Below are 16,125 nucleotides of genomic sequence, written 5' to 3'. Positions count from 1 at the left end.
AGCTGCGGCATGTCGAAAAACGCCATAATGCGACCTGCGCGGACCGAGCAAAAGGATGATCCAGTAATTCACTATGGAAGGATTGCTTCAGGAAGCCAAATTGTCATTGACGCAGCTTTCCGGGATGAACTGTCAAGCAAAGAGAATGTTTTGTGTTTTGAAAGGGCAGCTGCCGGCATTGTGAACGACTTCCCCTGCCTCGTGATTTGCGGCATATTTCACTACGTAGACGGTCATGACCCCTACGAGTGGAACGGATATTCGTCAATGGCTTCATGGAAGGAATATTCGGCAAGGGCTGCAGCTGCATACGCAAAAGATCTTCTACAAGTCATTCCCGCAGAGAATGAGAAGAATATTGATAGAGATTTCTCTCATAAGACAATGACCATGAAAGGTATGCCCAAGATACTCCCGCCCGCTAAAAAAGTGATGTGCTAAGGAAAGGCGAAGAACCCGAGAAATCTCCAGGATATGAAGACTACACTGTAGGTGTAATATGCGCCATTGAATTTGAGATGAGCGCTGTTCGTTACATGCTGGACAAAGAACACAGGCGTTTGAAAAGACAGAAAGGCGATTCGACAATGTATTTTCTTGGGGAGCTCAGTGGGCACAATGTTGTATTGGCCTGCCTTCCAGGCACACAGGGGAAAGGTGCGGCGGCGCTCGTCGCAAAGGACATGGCGCGCACATTCCCATCGATTGAATTGCGGCTGATGGTCGGTATTGGAGGAGGCGTGCCGAGTCCAAAGAACGATATTCGCCTGGGCGATGTGGTGGTGAGTATGCCCGATGGCTATCACGGCGGTGTGGTCCAGTACGATTTGGTCAAGAGTACCGTGGATGGCTTCTTTCTCAAGGGATTCCTTTCGCCACCGCCGGATATTCTGAGAAGCGCCGTGGGTTTGATGAGGGGCGACCACCGGGTCGCACAAAACAAGATCCCCCAGTTCCTGTCAGCCATGTTTGAGAAGAGCAGCCGTCTTCAGAAATTTTACCAGTCACCTGCGCCAGAGCTCGATGAACTTTTTGAGCTGGACGGCAAGACGAAAGTTGCTAATCGACCGACACGTGAAGCTGGCCCCGAGATCCATTATGGACTGGTTGCCTCGGGGGATCAAGTCATACGAAGCGCCGCGAATGCGACCGAGATCAGCAAGAGGGTCGGCGGCAACGATATTCTGTGTTTTGAAATGGAAGCTGCCGGTATCATGACTCAGTATCCATGTATTGTACTTCGTGGCATTTCTGACTACGCTGACTCCCACAAGAACGACGCTTGGCAGCACTATGCCGCAGCAACAGCTGCAGCGTGTGCTAAAGAGCTTTTATTATACTGCCAATAATACTAGTTGAGTTTTAAAGCAGACTTGGCTTAAAGTCCTTTTTATACTAACACGTACGATATAATTTACTTGGCTGATATGGAAGTAGGAATAATACGGCACTTTCACGCCAACAAGATGTACCGAGTGAGTGAGTGAGTGAGTGAGTGAGTCTCAGAGTGAGAGGAAAGACTCATTCAGGGCATACGTGGAAGCATCATGGACACGTCTTCCGGAATGGGTTTGGTCTAAAAGCGCGCAGTCTAGCCGCGATGAATTGCAGGAACAGGATAAGTGACGTTTTGGGCGCCGTTGTTGGAGCATTTTATAGAGCGTCCATTTCCTTACACTCCAGCGAGACTATTTCGAATGATATATTCGCATTCTATTAATTCACATGAGCTGTGTTGGCTGCGCCGTCTTTACCTTGCTCCATCTTATATGTCCTGATGCAGACCCGCTAGCTAACGTTAAGTTCTGACTTTGGCCCAATAATCCGAGTCAGCTAATGATCAGTCAAAAGTCGGCGATTTGCTGGCGTGTCGATGAGGCTCGGCCGGAGTGGATAGGGGCTTTTATCGGCCACGGCCGGTCCAGGTGACTAGAAACACGGCCAAAGGAGCACCCTGCATCCTCCGGGAGATCAAGGCAGGATAATTAATAAGGCCCAGTTTCTTGCTATAACTGTGGACTAGACTTGGGACAAAATCCTATCCCAGTATTTCGTAGGTTACCAGGTAGTTCGGTCAGGGCCAGTTAGGTGGATCAGTCCCTAGAAACGCTCCTTACCCACCAGGGTTAGAGACCCAAAGGGGGAATTCATCAGGGTCCTAGCTAGCTGTGTCATATGCAGTACAAGGATAGAACAGGGTTGAAATATTCATGTAGAATGGTATGAGTGATGTAAACCTGCCAAGTGAGTAGTATCGAGTCAGCGACTCGATATTAGGGCTTAAATGGAAGTCTCCTTGAGATTGTTGACTGAGAATCATGTAGAAGGGATAAGTGCGTGGAGATGTGTGCCCTTGACATGAGGCACTTGGCGTTTGTCTGAGATTAACGGATTGTGTTGACTATTGTAGTACTCCATGCATTGTCCACCGCTACGGATACATAGTCGGCACTCCCACCAATTAACAAGAAAAACCAAGCAAACCTCTCTGGTCCTGGTGATCCAATACTGCCACGCGGCTTCGAGCAAAATAAAGTAGCTCCATCAACGCTTGCATTTCCGACTCGACACAGGCCTGCCCCTACGTTACTAGAGGGACGCACTCAGTGAACTACTCATGGTCAAACATAGCATCTAGTTATTTGCAAGATGCTGGAGACAATGACTCTATTAAAACAACTGCAATCGGAAAGGACTCGGAAATTTCCGCCCGTATGATTGAATTTGAAGCCACGGGCTATAAGAGCTCGTTGCTTTCGGTCCACAGCTTGGAGAAAAATTATCATTCTACCACTCATCAACTTTCATCAAAGCGGCTCTCATACTACCAAGACCAACTCTTGTATCATTTTCAGGTCGATCAAGATGATGAATCCATGGCATTGGACCACGGCGGCTCTTGCATTTGTCGCCGTTTCAGTGCAAGGTGCTACCTTGCCTGTTGCACTCGGCGAGACCAGGCCGCTTCGCTCAGCGCGAGCAAAAGGCGAGCACTCTGACCTGAACGGCCATCTACACGGAAGGCAGCAGGCACTTCCTGCCGTAATCTTCAGAGGCAGCGGAAGTTCTCCCGAGTCTGTTGAAGAGCGGGGAGGTTTCATCCCTCGGGCTCGGGATGAGAGTGAACCTATAAGCAACACAACGTTCGGTCTCCAGAGCCATCATATCGGAGAAAAGCGAACGATTTATACCTCTACGACGAGAGACCTTGTTATGGGCGTGACCTTTGCCCTGCAAAGCGAAAAAAGCAGCTGGGTTTACAGAATTCACCCGACGCCAAACATGATTGACTTGAACGACTCGGGATTTGAAATCCGCTTCAAGAGAGAAGAAGAGTTCTCGGCCCTAGGCGGCATCCGATACGACCAAATCGAAGCTTGGGCGGAGGTTACGTATACTGGCTTGATCGGTGCCGGGCTGAGCAAGTTTGATTTCCAAAACCTGGTGGATATGCAGCCAATCGAGGGCGAGCTACCCGCCTTGAACTTCACGACCAACCCGGACTACAATGCCAAATACGACAACCTGTCTGCAAGCCCCGGACAGCCGCAGCTTGCTGGAGACGAGGCAAACTTGGCCAAGTTCAACGAGAAGTCGCTGGAGGGGTATGCCATTGAATTTATGGAGAAGAATGGAGGTCCGGTCGGATGGGATGGCAAGTTCCCTCTCAGCGCTCTGACGTCTGATGCGCCGGCCGAGCCAACAACCCCTAGAGAGAGGGAGGATAAACTCTGCGCAAATTCGGATGCCGATTTTAGCCTGACTAAAGCTGAGTGCCGCACGCAGGTTGCGCAGTGCGTGTTTGAAGAAGGCGCGAAACCAAACTTCGATTGGAGCCTCATCACAGCTTGTATGGAGGCTAAGTGGCGAATTATCTAAGCGGCGACAGATACAGGGAGAACTACTTAGATCAAAATAGCGACTTTTCGTTATGTTTGTTCCCCGTGGCTGAGAGCGTATATAGACTGTATTTGAGTGCCATTTGCGCAACTATAGGATGTCTCGTATAAATGTATTGCTGCATTCATTCTAAGTCTTGATTTAGTATTCTAACTTTCGGAATATAGCATCACAATTGATTAGAAGTCGTTTAGCGTTGACTTTGCCGGCAGAACAACATTATGAAGGAGTACAAACGCTCATTGTGTGGAGTTTGAACTGGCTTAAGTCTTGCCAAATAACAATTCCAACAGCATATCAATATAATTCCGCATATCAATATAATTCCGACGCCAGGACAAAAGATAAACGCATTACATATATCTCTGTGGATTCATGAATTAATTGATAACAGATTTCTTGCTTGGTCACAACCAAGGACCAAGCTTTTTAGCCGCGCCAATTCCGCCCTGGCTTCAGAGTCCAAAGCTGTGACAACATCGGGCTAACAAAAAAACCTACACACATACACACACTTTTTTATTTATCAATTTTTATTGAGGCCACCAAAGACTACATGTCCTCCCCTGTTTGTGTTCCTCCCTGCTTCCCTTTGCTCGGCGCGAATTGATTGAATGCATATTTGACGCCTTGCTCAAGTTCCTTGGCCTTTACTCAGTACTTCGATTTAGTGGCTCCAAAACCGTGTCTTGCTCAAGTTCATACAAGTAACATTACTTCACGACTAACTGCATTTAGCAGGTCACTCGCCGAGCAGATCCTCTGTGCTGGCATGGCTTTGTGAGTCTGTGCAAAAGCTCGTATTCAGGCAAGCTACTTTCTTTTGCGTATTTCTCCAACTCTCCCGGCCAATGCCCCCTACTTTTTACGAGCGCCACAATGGCCAGGGGCGATTGATTGGCATCCGAAAATCTTTGGGAAGCTGTTAGATTCAACCATGATGGCATTTCAGCCGCTCTCCAACCGACACGCATGGCTCACACTCATCGTTCGTTAGTGCTTTGCCTGCGACTGGTCGATGGGCGGATACTCGGGGCTGAAAGGAATGCTCTTTGCGCTAGTGGCCCGTGAAATTAATCGATCTTCACCTTGAGGGCTTGGCGCGGCGGGCCGGGCACTAACAATGCACGCCGGGCATGGTGTTCGAGCGCCACCGAGCACACACGAGGAATGAGCTCGGTGTATCCGTACTCCCACATGCCGCGCATCGAAATCAGGGCTGAGCGGCAACTTGATTCAAGCGCACGAATGGATGGGGGGCAAAAAACAATGGTTCCTGGTGCTATGGAGCCCGAGGCTTGGGAATACGAGTGTGGGTTTTCAAAAGCGCCTGATTTGATTCGATGGGTCGATCACCCTATTGAATGACATCACAACCGGTTGCAATTGTACCGAATGTATGGGGTTCCAGCTGCGGGTTCCCAGTCTCAGCGGCCCGGCTTATTATACGATTCAATTAATAGCACCATAACAAGAGGCCTCGTGTGGAACGGCGGAGCTAATGAAGCATACCAGCTTTTGTCTCGCCCTGCGGATAGAGGGCTGAGGCTCAATACGGAGTAGATGGGTTCTCTTTCATCCCGTCGGGACCTGTCTCGATGTATATAACCCTCTGACCGCAACCTATACATCAAAGCCAAGTACACTTCTCTCTCCATCTATCTGAATCATTTCTTCGTTTCAATCAATCATCATGAGAACCAGCACTCTCCTCACCCTCGCTACCTCCGTCGTGGCCATCGCAGCCGCCGACTGCGCCGCCCCAGGCGCCTACGATGCTCAGGGTCGCTATTCGTGCAACCCGGCGCACCAGTACCCCAACGGCCAGCAGTGCAAGGACGTTGATGGCTGCCCACTGCTGACCGACGCCAGCGGCAAGCCGATCGTCAAGAGCCAGACCGGCAGCGCGACCACCTCTTCTGGACCGGCGCCTACTAGCACCTGCGCCGCCCCTGGCGACTACGACACCCAGGGCCGCTACTCTTGCAACCCGGCGCACCAGTACCCCAATGGCCAGCAGTGCAAGGACGTTGATGGCTGCCCGCTGCTGACCGACGCCAGCGGCACGCCGATCGTCAAGGGCCAGACCGGCAGCGCGACCACCTCTTCTGGACCGGCGCCTACTAGCACCTGCGCCGCCCCTGGCGCCTACGACGCCAAGGGCCGCTACTCGTGCAATCCGGCGCACCAGTACCCCAACGGCCAGAGCTGCGTCCAGCTCGACGGCTGCTACGTCCTCTGCGAGGGTGGTAACAAGCCCATCACCACCACGGCCACCGTCATCCCGCCGGCCACCGGCACCGGCAGCCCGAAGCCCACCGGCAGCACCGGCAGCTGCGCCGCCCCGGGCGAGTACGACGCCCAGGGCCGCTACTCGTGCAACCCGGCGCACCAGTACCCCAACGGCCAGAGCTGCAAGACCATTGACGGCTGCCCCCTGCTCGTCGGCGCGGACGGCAAGGCCATTGTCAAGAACGGCGGCAGCTCGACGACTGCCTCTTCCGTACCTGTCGTCACTGGCGCGGCCGGCAAGGTGCAGGGCGGTCTTGTCGCTGCGGTTGTGGCCGCCGCCGCTCTCCTGTAGAGTGGGTGTATTAAGCTTTAGATTAATCTCTAATTTATAATAATTAAAAAGAATTCTTCATATTTTATACACGCATTTATTGTAGTCTCGATTCTTCTCGTAGATCACCATAGTGGTACGGGCTTTACGTACTGACGGCGGCAGAGCGTCATTGCCATCGATTTCTCTCCCTGGCCACTTTTCTTATTGTTTTTACGTACCCGTAGTGGCCGCGCAGCCAGTTGTCAATATATTTCGCGGGAAAGCCGTTGCATTGTTCAAAAGCTCATTTGCTTCACGACCAGTCAGCAGGTTCAGTTTATGAGACACTATACACAACACTGATTTCGGATGCTAGCTGTAACTAAGTGGAACAAAGAAGGAAGTCCCTAGGCTAAAAACGTAAACTTTGACGGAAATGGTGTAGCAAATGCGGTAGGAAGCTAGGGAGGGTCCACTGTCGGACACTTTCATACTTGGCAAACAGGTGGGAGGAGGGAAACTTGGTCTACTGCGCGCTCTTGGCGCTGTAATCGGACCACTACAACACTTTCGCTGATCGATTTGCCCGTGGCGTAAGTTCCAGCAAGGCTGTGGGTGCAACGATTAGGCCGACAATGATCCGGAGGGTGCGTCTGATTCGTCGTTGTTGTATATAAAGAAATAAGAGGGGAACCTAGGCTGTGCAATGGAATCGAATTTAGTAGAAGATTAAGTTCTTTGTTACGCTGTCAATATGAGTATAGAGCCTTACGACGCCGACCAGCCGCTGAGCTACGGAGTCGTGGCGCGCCGCAGCACGGTGACCAGTTCCATCCATGTGTTGCTTCCGCGGCCAGCAGCGAATGTGCGCCAGCATGTGCGGCACGTGGACATAGTGAGACTGAAGAAGATGACGGCTCAACAGATAATATGGCAATATTACCACAGTACAGGATGTGAAGGACTGACACATATGGTACAGGCGTGCGGACAATGACACCTAAGATCCAGATACGCTAGATCTCGATCATGGTCAAGTAATAACGTTTTCTCACAAGCCGCACACACTAGTAATATCCTTTCGTTCACTATATGATAAGATTGCGGGCGAATACCGAGCATTTCTTAAAGGATCTACGGTCAGCTGAAACTGCGAGTTCGTGTCTGGCCGTGATTGGGCAGGTGCCGGCTGGTGACGACAATTAATGCATGTTTGGTTGATGCGTTGGCGGTACATACGAGCCACCTCATGGCATTAGTGACTCTGGAGTGCGGGGTAGCTAAAACTACAAGCCTAGCCGTCCTGCTAGTGCCTAACCGGCAGGCGACGACATAGATCTCATGTTTTCTTGCTCTAATACCCAGACATGCGTATAAGGATATGCATAGGTCGTGTATCGCCACGATTCGGTAGTTCAGATGGCGACCTGCCGTTTCAGTAATGGGCTGAATCAAGTTCATCTTCCAAGTATAACATTATTGTCTTTGGGACGGCGATAGTACAGCAAACGACCAAAGTAGTGCGACAAGCAGCACAATATTCCGATATGTATTAGCAAGATTAGAATCTTGGCTCGAGAGTGCTGGCAACAACAGGGAGACCACTCATCAGTAAACGTTGGACACTGCACACTGCACACTACCCACTCACACTACTCCATGCCTCTCCAAGACATTCTTCCTATAGTCGTTTGGCTGTATACTGCCCAGACATACAGACGCGTTTAGATGAGTAAAGAACTCTAGGAGGCGGTAGCCTAGCCCACCTTCCACAGTATCCGCTACGGTCGGCGAAATTGTAGAAAAAACAAACGGTTTTATGGTCGCACATTCGCAAGCATTATGGGAAGCAAGAATCCGCCACCAGATGAGAGAGTCGTTTATCTGGCTCCTAAAGACATATTCAAGGGTCAAAATGCTCAAGTGCGCAAGAGCAAGACTGTTTCAAAGTTGATCAGACAGCACAAGACGCAGGAGAGTGTAGCCAATCTACTCCAGGAATATAACTTCGACAATATCTGCAGCTTAACTTCAAATCTGTTAGGCGCTGAGATATTCGACACTACTTTGAAGGCAAAGCTACGATTTCCTGAACTTTTTGATCCATCTCCCACACAGAGTGCGGAAAAGGAAGCTTCGGAGGCAGAAGCAGCTCGGTATGAGGCAGATGCAATCCGGCATGCGTCACAAACCGGCTTTGGAGAAATTCAGTCTACTACCAGGCTGCTAGGCATTCATGGAGGAAGCAGTGAGTGATTTTTACCACCATGATGTAGTCAATGTGTGATTGGAATTGCCACTTGAGATGCAGAGAGCGAAGTCGACCTCACAGCTGAAGCAGCAGAAGACGAAAATCCGCCAACCTTGCATCAGCCGGTCAAACAAATCCCGTCAATTCTCCCAATCTATCTGCCACTCAGGGCGCAACGCCAGCTCTTCGCGCATGTGCAGAACATTCTAGAGCAAGTCTGCCATGAGATCAGATTCAATGGGAAAATATTACCATGAGAGTTCATAAGTGTGAAACCATTTCCTGTTGCATAATTTGTCTTGACTGTAAATTATATTTTTCTCATTTAGTGAAAAGGTGGATGGGCACCCAGGATTTTATGCAACATGAGTTTGAGCAGGAGTCGACTCATACTTGAACAGCCGTGCCTATTACGCCACTTCAATCGAAGCCTCTCATGAAATAATTTACATTGTCCATGGAAACTGGTGCCTATGATTAGCTGCAGAGTGTTCAGCCCTGTGCCGACTTGCCGAACGAAGTAAACCCACAGCCACGTCTTACTGACTGTGTTGGTAACGGGCGTAATCAGTCCACCAATAAAGAGGCGAACAGAATGCTTAATTTCACGCTAATAAAGCTGGCGCTGCAACAGTGGCGCGCCATTGTCCCAAAAAGGTATATACTTCGGTCTGTATCCAGTTTGCACTCGCTAGTTGCCGAAGTACCGAGTTGCATTTCAGCCGCTAATATTCCCTTTTTCGCATCCTTTTATTTTTGCAAGTGTCATTTCTGCCAAGACCTTCTCCCCATGCACATCCATACTTTGCATGTCCTAGGCCTTCACATCTCAGTGGAGTGCCAGATTACCACATTGCGTTCCGTTTTCAGGGATCGCCGCATTACTGGCACGCCGATTTACCTACCAGCTTAGCAATTGCAGTCATGCCCTTTCGTGGCCGGCCCAGCACCGCTTGCGGGCGCTGTCGCCAGCGCCGCCTCAATGTAGGTGTTTCTCGAATGACGCACACAGCTGCGTAGCATTACGTATGGCTGCTGTTTGAGTCTAGGTGCTTACTGCCCATCTCTCTTCAGTGCAATCATGCTATGCCCTGCTGCAGCTCCTGCATCAGAGCTGGCGTGCGGTGCCCCGGCTATCGCAACCTGCTAGACTTGAGCTTTCGAGACGAAAATGCTCTCGCGGCAGCTCGTGCACATCGCAAGGTAGCAGGAAAGAAACAGCAACTGACGAAACGCTCCGCTCCGCAGCCTGGAGTACGCCAGAACACCAAGGTCGTCGTCACTGCTGTGCCACCCTGTATCCCCTACTCCGTAAAAGAGACGGCGAGATGCTACCTCGTCTCCAACTACATGCAATCAAGCTCTCAAAGGAATGGCGAGCTGTCATATCTCCTACCGCTCGTAGAAACGGGCCACAGGCATTCCGCGATTGATGCGGCGCTCAATGCCGTCGCCATGGCTGCCTGGGCAAACATTCGGCTGTCGCCCAAGGCAATGCTCAAAGCACAGAGCGAATACACCATTGCGCTAGCGGAAACAAACAAGGCCCTGAGAAGTACTGAAGGGTGCAAAAAAGACGAAACGCTGGCTTTGGTTGTTCTCCTTAGTATTTACGAGGTCGGTCCCTGCCCGGCATGGTTCTCTGCCTGCCCCCTCCCCCTTTACTAAATACTACTATAGGTCATAGTCTGCAGTGACGATGCATTTATGGACCGCTGGATGGCTCATTTAGAGGGTGCGACCCTTTTGATAGAGCTGCGCGGCCCGGATCAGCTCACCAAACGCGACGGCCTGAGCTTATTCAGACACCTACGAGCACAGATTGTTCGTCACTCCTCCCTAAGAAATTCGTCGGCCAAGTATATGCGTCGGGCTAATCTGTTGTTTACAGTCTCTGAGTAGAATATTTCAAGAGAAGCCCAATCCGCCTATACTCGCGCAGCTTACTGAACAGGCCGCTGCCTACCGAGATCCCGACTACCAAGTCTTTGACCGACTGGCATCTGCCGTTATGCAGCTCGCAGATCTATGCGCCGATGCGAAGATGAATCAAGCGCATGGCCACAAAAGTATTATATCACTAGCCATGAGACTAGATTCCGAGCTTGTACTGGTACTTCTTGACACTCCAAAGCGGTGGCGCTACAACAGCCTCAAGGTTCCGCTCCAAGATGGGAGACCGATCATGACGGGCTTTTGGGGCCGCGACTACCACGAATACGAGAGTCTGGAAGCCGCAAAAATGTGGAATAATTACCGTTGCGCCAGGATTGTCATTCAGGAATTAATTATTGACACCGTCGAAGGTCGTGGCTCGTCGGCAGATGCCCAGTATTCTTCCGTGGCAAATCAATGCCGGCATACTATGAAGCAACTTATCGAAGATATATGTGCTAGTGTGCCATTTTATTTTGGATTGCATTCATCCTCAAATGATGCGGAAAATGGCGACGGAGGCTTGACAGAAGGAACAGGGTCCATTGGTCTGGCGCTTATGTGGCCTCTGCTTGTAGCTGCAAACTCGGGAATAGCTTCGAAAGAGCACCAAGAGTGGATTGCCGTTTGTTTAGACAAAATTGGGCACATTATGGGCCATAACCAAGCATTCTCCATGGCGAAGCTACTGCGAGAGAGAAAGACGACTCGTTCATTGTTAGCAAGCTAAATCAGATGTACCATTTTCAGCCCTGTCAATGATGTCCGCCCAATTATTTTTTCCACACAAATGCTCACGGAATCGGGTTTGATCTGCAACTTAATAGATTAAATTCGCATGCTTACTGAGACTCCTTCCGAAAAGGGAAAGTAATTCGTGCATAATTTTGAAACCCGAAAGCCAAGGCATCCGCGGCTTTCGCTCCAGAAATCTCGACCCTTGGCTGTCGACAATTTATAGCTAATTCAACTGAGGGGGAAAAAAGAAGAAGAAGAAGAGAAAAGAGTAAACCACACTCAACTATATAAAGAGTCCGAGTTCAACCAGTGGTTCTGCTCACCAACTTCCCTTCAGATCTTTCAACAACGGTGCGACACCATCAAAAAGCTGTCCAAATGTCATTTCTCATTTTGCTACTGCTGCCGCTGGCTTTTGCTACTGAAGCTGTGTCCTCCAACTCGGATCCTGGATACAACTGCCGGCCTGGCCAAGGTTGCTGGCCATCCATCGAGGAGTGGACGCAGTTCAACAGCAGCGTCGGCGGCCATGTATACAAAACTGTGCCGCTCGCCGCCGCCTGCTACAAGAGCTCACCTTATTACGACGAAAACGCCTGCCATTCGATTCAAGAGCTCTACGGAAACAGCACAAGCCGAGGCGAGTTTTTCGGCCAGACGTATTGGCTGAACTGGGAGACTTGCCACAACACCGGCTGCGGCCTCCTCGAGTCGGACCCGACCGAGTCTCTGTACTCGAGCTGCTCGCTTGGGCGCCTTGCGGCCTACTACGTGGACGTCCGCGAGCCGTCGCACATCTCCGCGGCCCTGCAGTTCGCCAAGAAGCACAATATCCGCATCAGCATCAAGAACACCGGCCATGACTTTTACGGGCGGTCGTCGGTCCCCAACACCCTCGCCATATGGACCAAGAACCTCGCCACGATGCGGTACCACGCCAACTTTACCGCGCACGACTGCCGCGCCGCCGACGGGCCAAACGTGGGGGAGCTCGGCGCCGGCGTCATCGCCGGCGACGCCTACCGCTACTTTGCCCGTCATGGCATGGACGTCACGGGCGGCTACGAGCAGTCCGTCGGCGTGGCCGGCGGCTTCGCCCAGGGCGGCGGCGTCGGGTCCTTCACCACCACCTACGGCCTCATGGCCGACAACGCCGTCGAGTTCGAGGTGGTGACGGCGGACGGCCGGCTGCGCACCGTCAACCAGTGCAACGACCCGGCGCTGTTCTGGGCCATGCGGGGCGGCGGCGGCGGCACGTACGCGGTGCTCGCAAAGTACCGCGTGCAGGTCTACCCTTCGCTGCCGATCCACGCGTTTGAGTTTACCGCCAACTTTACCGACGCCGGGCCGAGCCGCGACGGGAGCAAGAACCGGGCCCTTCGCGAGATTCTGCACGAGCACGCGAGGAGCCAGCCGGCTTGGTCTGCGCAGCTGCTCACGGGGCAGATTGAGTACTTTCCGGAGCGCTTCTCCATCAAACAGGTCGTGCCGTATGGTGATGACGGGGCGAAGCTCAGATCCGCGATGCAGCCGTTTTACGAGTATCTCAACAACAGGACCGATCTGCAGGTTATTGCCAAAGGCTATACTTCATACGCCAACTATGCAGCATATCTCTCCGTGACCGCCGCAGACGCCAAGATTACGGAGCCGTCTGGCATCTTTTCCATTCTCGCGTCTCGTCTAATTCCGCGCAGCGTCTTTGCCAAGCCAGAGACCCTGGAAGAACTCGTCGAGGGTGTCGCGCAGGGTATCCTCGATGCGCGAAAACTGGTCAACCGCACCGGCACGCAAGTCGTTTCCGAGACGCCCCTCACAAATCTGGACGTGGACCAGTCGACGTCGGCCCATCCGGCGTGGCGCGACGCTCTCTGGCACGTTATCCACGTCGGCGAGTGGGACGCGCCACTGCCCGAGCGTCGGCTGCAGGATGTGGTCGGCCCGGGCTTCCTGAAGCTCGTCGAGCCCTTGAAGAAGCTGAGTCCCGGCGGCGGCGCCTATCTCAACGAGGCCAACTACCTGGAGCCGGATTGGAAGCAGACGTTTTTCGGCGCATTCCATGATCGACTGGCCGCCGTCAAGTCGAAGTATGACCCGACTCACTTATTTGACTGCTATAAATGCGTCGGCTGGAGGGGCGAGAACGAGTAAGTGAATGGCGCAAGGAGAATTTAGCGAATGCGAGTGAGATGACAAGCCTGCTAACAAATTTAATAGCCCATTCTACTCTTGCTATCAGTAGGCCGTCTATCAGAGGCTGGAGGATGCACCTCGCTGAACCGGGACGGAGCTTCAGCACATGTATAATTATTTTCGAGCTTTACTGCAGAGATCTGTATCTACACATGTTTAGTTGTGTCTTTTTCTACTGCGCTTTTTCAGTCGTGCTAGTCGTGATGTTGATTTTTCCCGACTCTCGCAAAGACGCAAGTGACGAAATGTGTCAACCGAGTTTGTCGTCCATGGAAACTTACCGTGGTCTAAGAGAAGGTACCGATCAGCCGTTGTTGAACCTCTGCGGGCTAATTTGCGAGTAATCGCACCCAGACGGCACACTGGCCCAGCTGGTACAGAGACATTGATTCAAAGTCGAGCCTGGCGCGCGATTAACGCACTGTCCAGAGCACCAGGACCCTCACCGAGGACAACACCGAGACACTCGGCGTAAAAAAAAAAGAAGAAAAAAAAGCAGGAAAAGGTGTGCCGATCAGCAGCGGCGCGACCTCTCGCATCAAAGATTCGCAGGCGCGCCACACCTTTAACCCCCTGCACGACGACGTGGCTGAGACAGCCCCCGGGGTGACAGCCTGCGACATGAAGACCAAGACGACGCACGTGGGGGCACGTAATAGGCTGAAGAAATAGTCGTATCATTTACGCGCGGGCGCTCTTGTGCTTGGTAAAGAGGTGAGAAGACCAAAAAACTTGGCTGCTGCACTGCTTTTAGCGCCATCACCGTATCACTAACGTTAGTCGCTGCAACTCTCTTTGTCGGGTCGATCTGCCCGTTGGGTGGCGCAGTGCCCGACAAGGCTGTAGGTGGATCGCCAATGACGCACCATGTGGGCTTTTATGACGCTGTGGTTAAGCTTAACAGGCAGGGACATAAGGTCAGGGCGCAACGGTTGGCTAGGCTGACGATGATCGGTGGGGAGGTGCGTTCGATTGCTGTGTATAAAAAGGAGCAAGAGGGGAAGCTTGGGACTGTGTGCTCGAAATCGAATCTAGCAAAGAAGAATCAAGTCATCCATCACGCCCATTATTATGAACACGGAAACAGATAACGTCGACCAGCCGCCGAGCTACGATGCGAGCACCGCTGCGCCGAGCTACGATGATAGCACCGCCGCGCCGCAGCAGCACGATCCTACGCTGCTGCAGGAGCCCATGACGCTGTTCCTGGACGGGCAGAGCATCCGTGGCGGCCAGTCTGCGGACGCACCGGCGCTGTACGAGACGGACCGGGGCGTCGCCAACCTCGGGCACGCGACGACCACAGTCGAGCTGACGCGGATTGAGCGCACCGTCCAGAGCACGACGACGACGGCGCAGACTCTCACCGGAGATGATACCAAGGCGGCGCTCGGCGAAGCAGACGAAAAAGAAGCAGGAAAAGGGCCGGCTAGCAGCGATGCGGCCGCTCCGCGCATCAAGCTTCGCAGGCGCCACATCTTCAACCTCGTGCACCCGACCGGCACGACGACGGCGGCGGCCGAGGCGGCCGTCGGGTACTACATGAAGCCGCTGACCAAGACGACGCACGCGGGCACGTACGGGCTCAAGAAGAAGTCGCACACTCTGCGCGCGGACGAGTGGAAGGTCCTGCAGGTGCGGGAAAAGGCCAAGGACGGGGAGCCCAGGTTCGAGGACAAGGGCCGGCCGCTGTTTCAGGTCGCCAAGGGGAAGAGCGGCGGCGCGTACGAGTGGATGGACGCGGACGGCGTGGTGCTGGCGGTGGACGAGGACGATGCAGAGGACGAGGAGGGAGGCAGGATGAGGCTGCGAACGGTGAAGAGGATGGAGAGCAGCGTCGTGGACGCGCTGGTGGCCATGTGGTGCTGCTGGATCTGGGCCGAGGCCGCGGAGGCGCAGCCGCAAGTGCACGAGGGCGGCATGGAAAAGGGTGCGTTTTAAGAAGAAAGAGAAAAAGAAAAGAATTGAGCTCTTTGCTAACAGTATGTGATGCAGTTCGGCGACGACTGCGCCTGTCGAAGGAGTTGCCAAGCAGCACCAGGGGTAATATTATCGGTGCGGTCGGCGCGTTTTAGTTGGCCGTCGAAAAAATCCCGAGCGTTTAGATCGCGATCTGGGTAGGGTAGATGGTGGTAGAGTGGGTTGCCCAGCTAGCTTTAGTGGCCGCGCGATTTGCAGATTATGGCTGAATGGGTTCATGGTGAGATTGGAATGCAAAAATCATTGGCCAAAGCTGCTCCAAAGTATTGCTTTTCGAAACGGATGCGGCGTAAGCGCCTGTGACAGAATGGTTGAGATGGATGGGCCTGGGACAATGGACGGGTGGCCGACCGATCCCAACTAGAAATTTGGCGGCAGGCAAAAGGCAGGCAACAAGCAAGCAAGCGAAAAGCCATGACCCCTCCTCTTTGCGCTGCAGCACCAGTCAGCCCAAGATGTATCAATATATGACGCCTTTTTTTTTTTCTTTCTCTTTCCCGCTTCCAGTCCAATATCTTTTGACCTTTTTTAATATCCATCCATTGCATTATTCTAATTACTTGATTCAACAAACATTCCATCT

The 16,125-nt window shown here is 52.4% G+C and overlaps 5 protein-coding genes across 5 annotated transcripts; all 5 read left to right on the top strand.

The window, feature by feature from the left end:
* Positions 1-3,282: 3,282 nt before the first annotated feature.
* On the top strand, positions 3,283-3,879 carry LMH87_000506 (uncharacterized protein; the record flags this gene model as incomplete). The annotated part of the gene is made up of 1 exon (XM_056198422.1): positions 3,283-3,879. One exon carries the CDS (start codon positions 3,283-3,285, stop codon positions 3,877-3,879), a length of 597 nt encoding a protein of 198 aa, XP_056055374.1.
* Positions 3,880-5,593: 1,714 nt separating this feature from the next.
* Positions 5,594-6,484, top strand: LMH87_000505 (uncharacterized protein; the record flags this gene model as incomplete). Its single annotated transcript, XM_056198421.1, has 1 exon — positions 5,594-6,484. The coding sequence occupies one exon, from the start codon at positions 5,594-5,596 to the stop codon at positions 6,482-6,484; it is 891 nt and encodes a 296-aa protein (XP_056055373.1).
* A 3,136-nt stretch (positions 6,485-9,620) lies between these two features.
* LMH87_000504 (uncharacterized protein) lies at positions 9,621-11,361 on the top strand (the record flags this gene model as incomplete). Its single annotated transcript, XM_056198420.1, has 4 exons — positions 9,621-9,680; positions 9,771-10,313; positions 10,377-10,520; positions 10,588-11,361. The coding sequence occupies 4 exons, from the start codon at positions 9,621-9,623 to the stop codon at positions 11,359-11,361; spliced, it is 1,521 nt and encodes a 506-aa protein (XP_056055372.1).
* Positions 11,362-11,747: 386 nt separating this feature from the next.
* LMH87_000503 (uncharacterized protein) lies at positions 11,748-13,611 on the top strand (the record flags this gene model as incomplete). Its single annotated transcript, XM_056198419.1, has 2 exons — positions 11,748-13,516; positions 13,587-13,611. 2 exons carry the CDS (start codon positions 11,748-11,750, stop codon positions 13,609-13,611), a joined length of 1,794 nt encoding a protein of 597 aa, XP_056055371.1.
* A 1,022-nt stretch (positions 13,612-14,633) lies between these two features.
* Positions 14,634-15,637, top strand: LMH87_000502 (uncharacterized protein; the record flags this gene model as incomplete). The annotated part of the gene is made up of 2 exons (XM_056198418.1): positions 14,634-15,492; positions 15,558-15,637. The coding sequence occupies 2 exons, from the start codon at positions 14,634-14,636 to the stop codon at positions 15,635-15,637; spliced, it is 939 nt and encodes a 312-aa protein (XP_056055370.1).
* Positions 15,638-16,125: the final 488 nt, after the last annotated feature.

Source organism: Akanthomyces muscarius, chromosome 6, assembly GCF_028009165.1.
Source record: "Akanthomyces muscarius strain Ve6 chromosome 6, whole genome shotgun sequence".
In the NCBI taxonomy this organism is placed as follows: domain Eukaryota; kingdom Fungi; phylum Ascomycota; class Sordariomycetes; order Hypocreales; family Cordycipitaceae; genus Akanthomyces; species Akanthomyces muscarius.
Note: the sequence above shows the minus strand (reverse complement) of the source record. Positions and strands in the feature narration are given on the sequence as shown.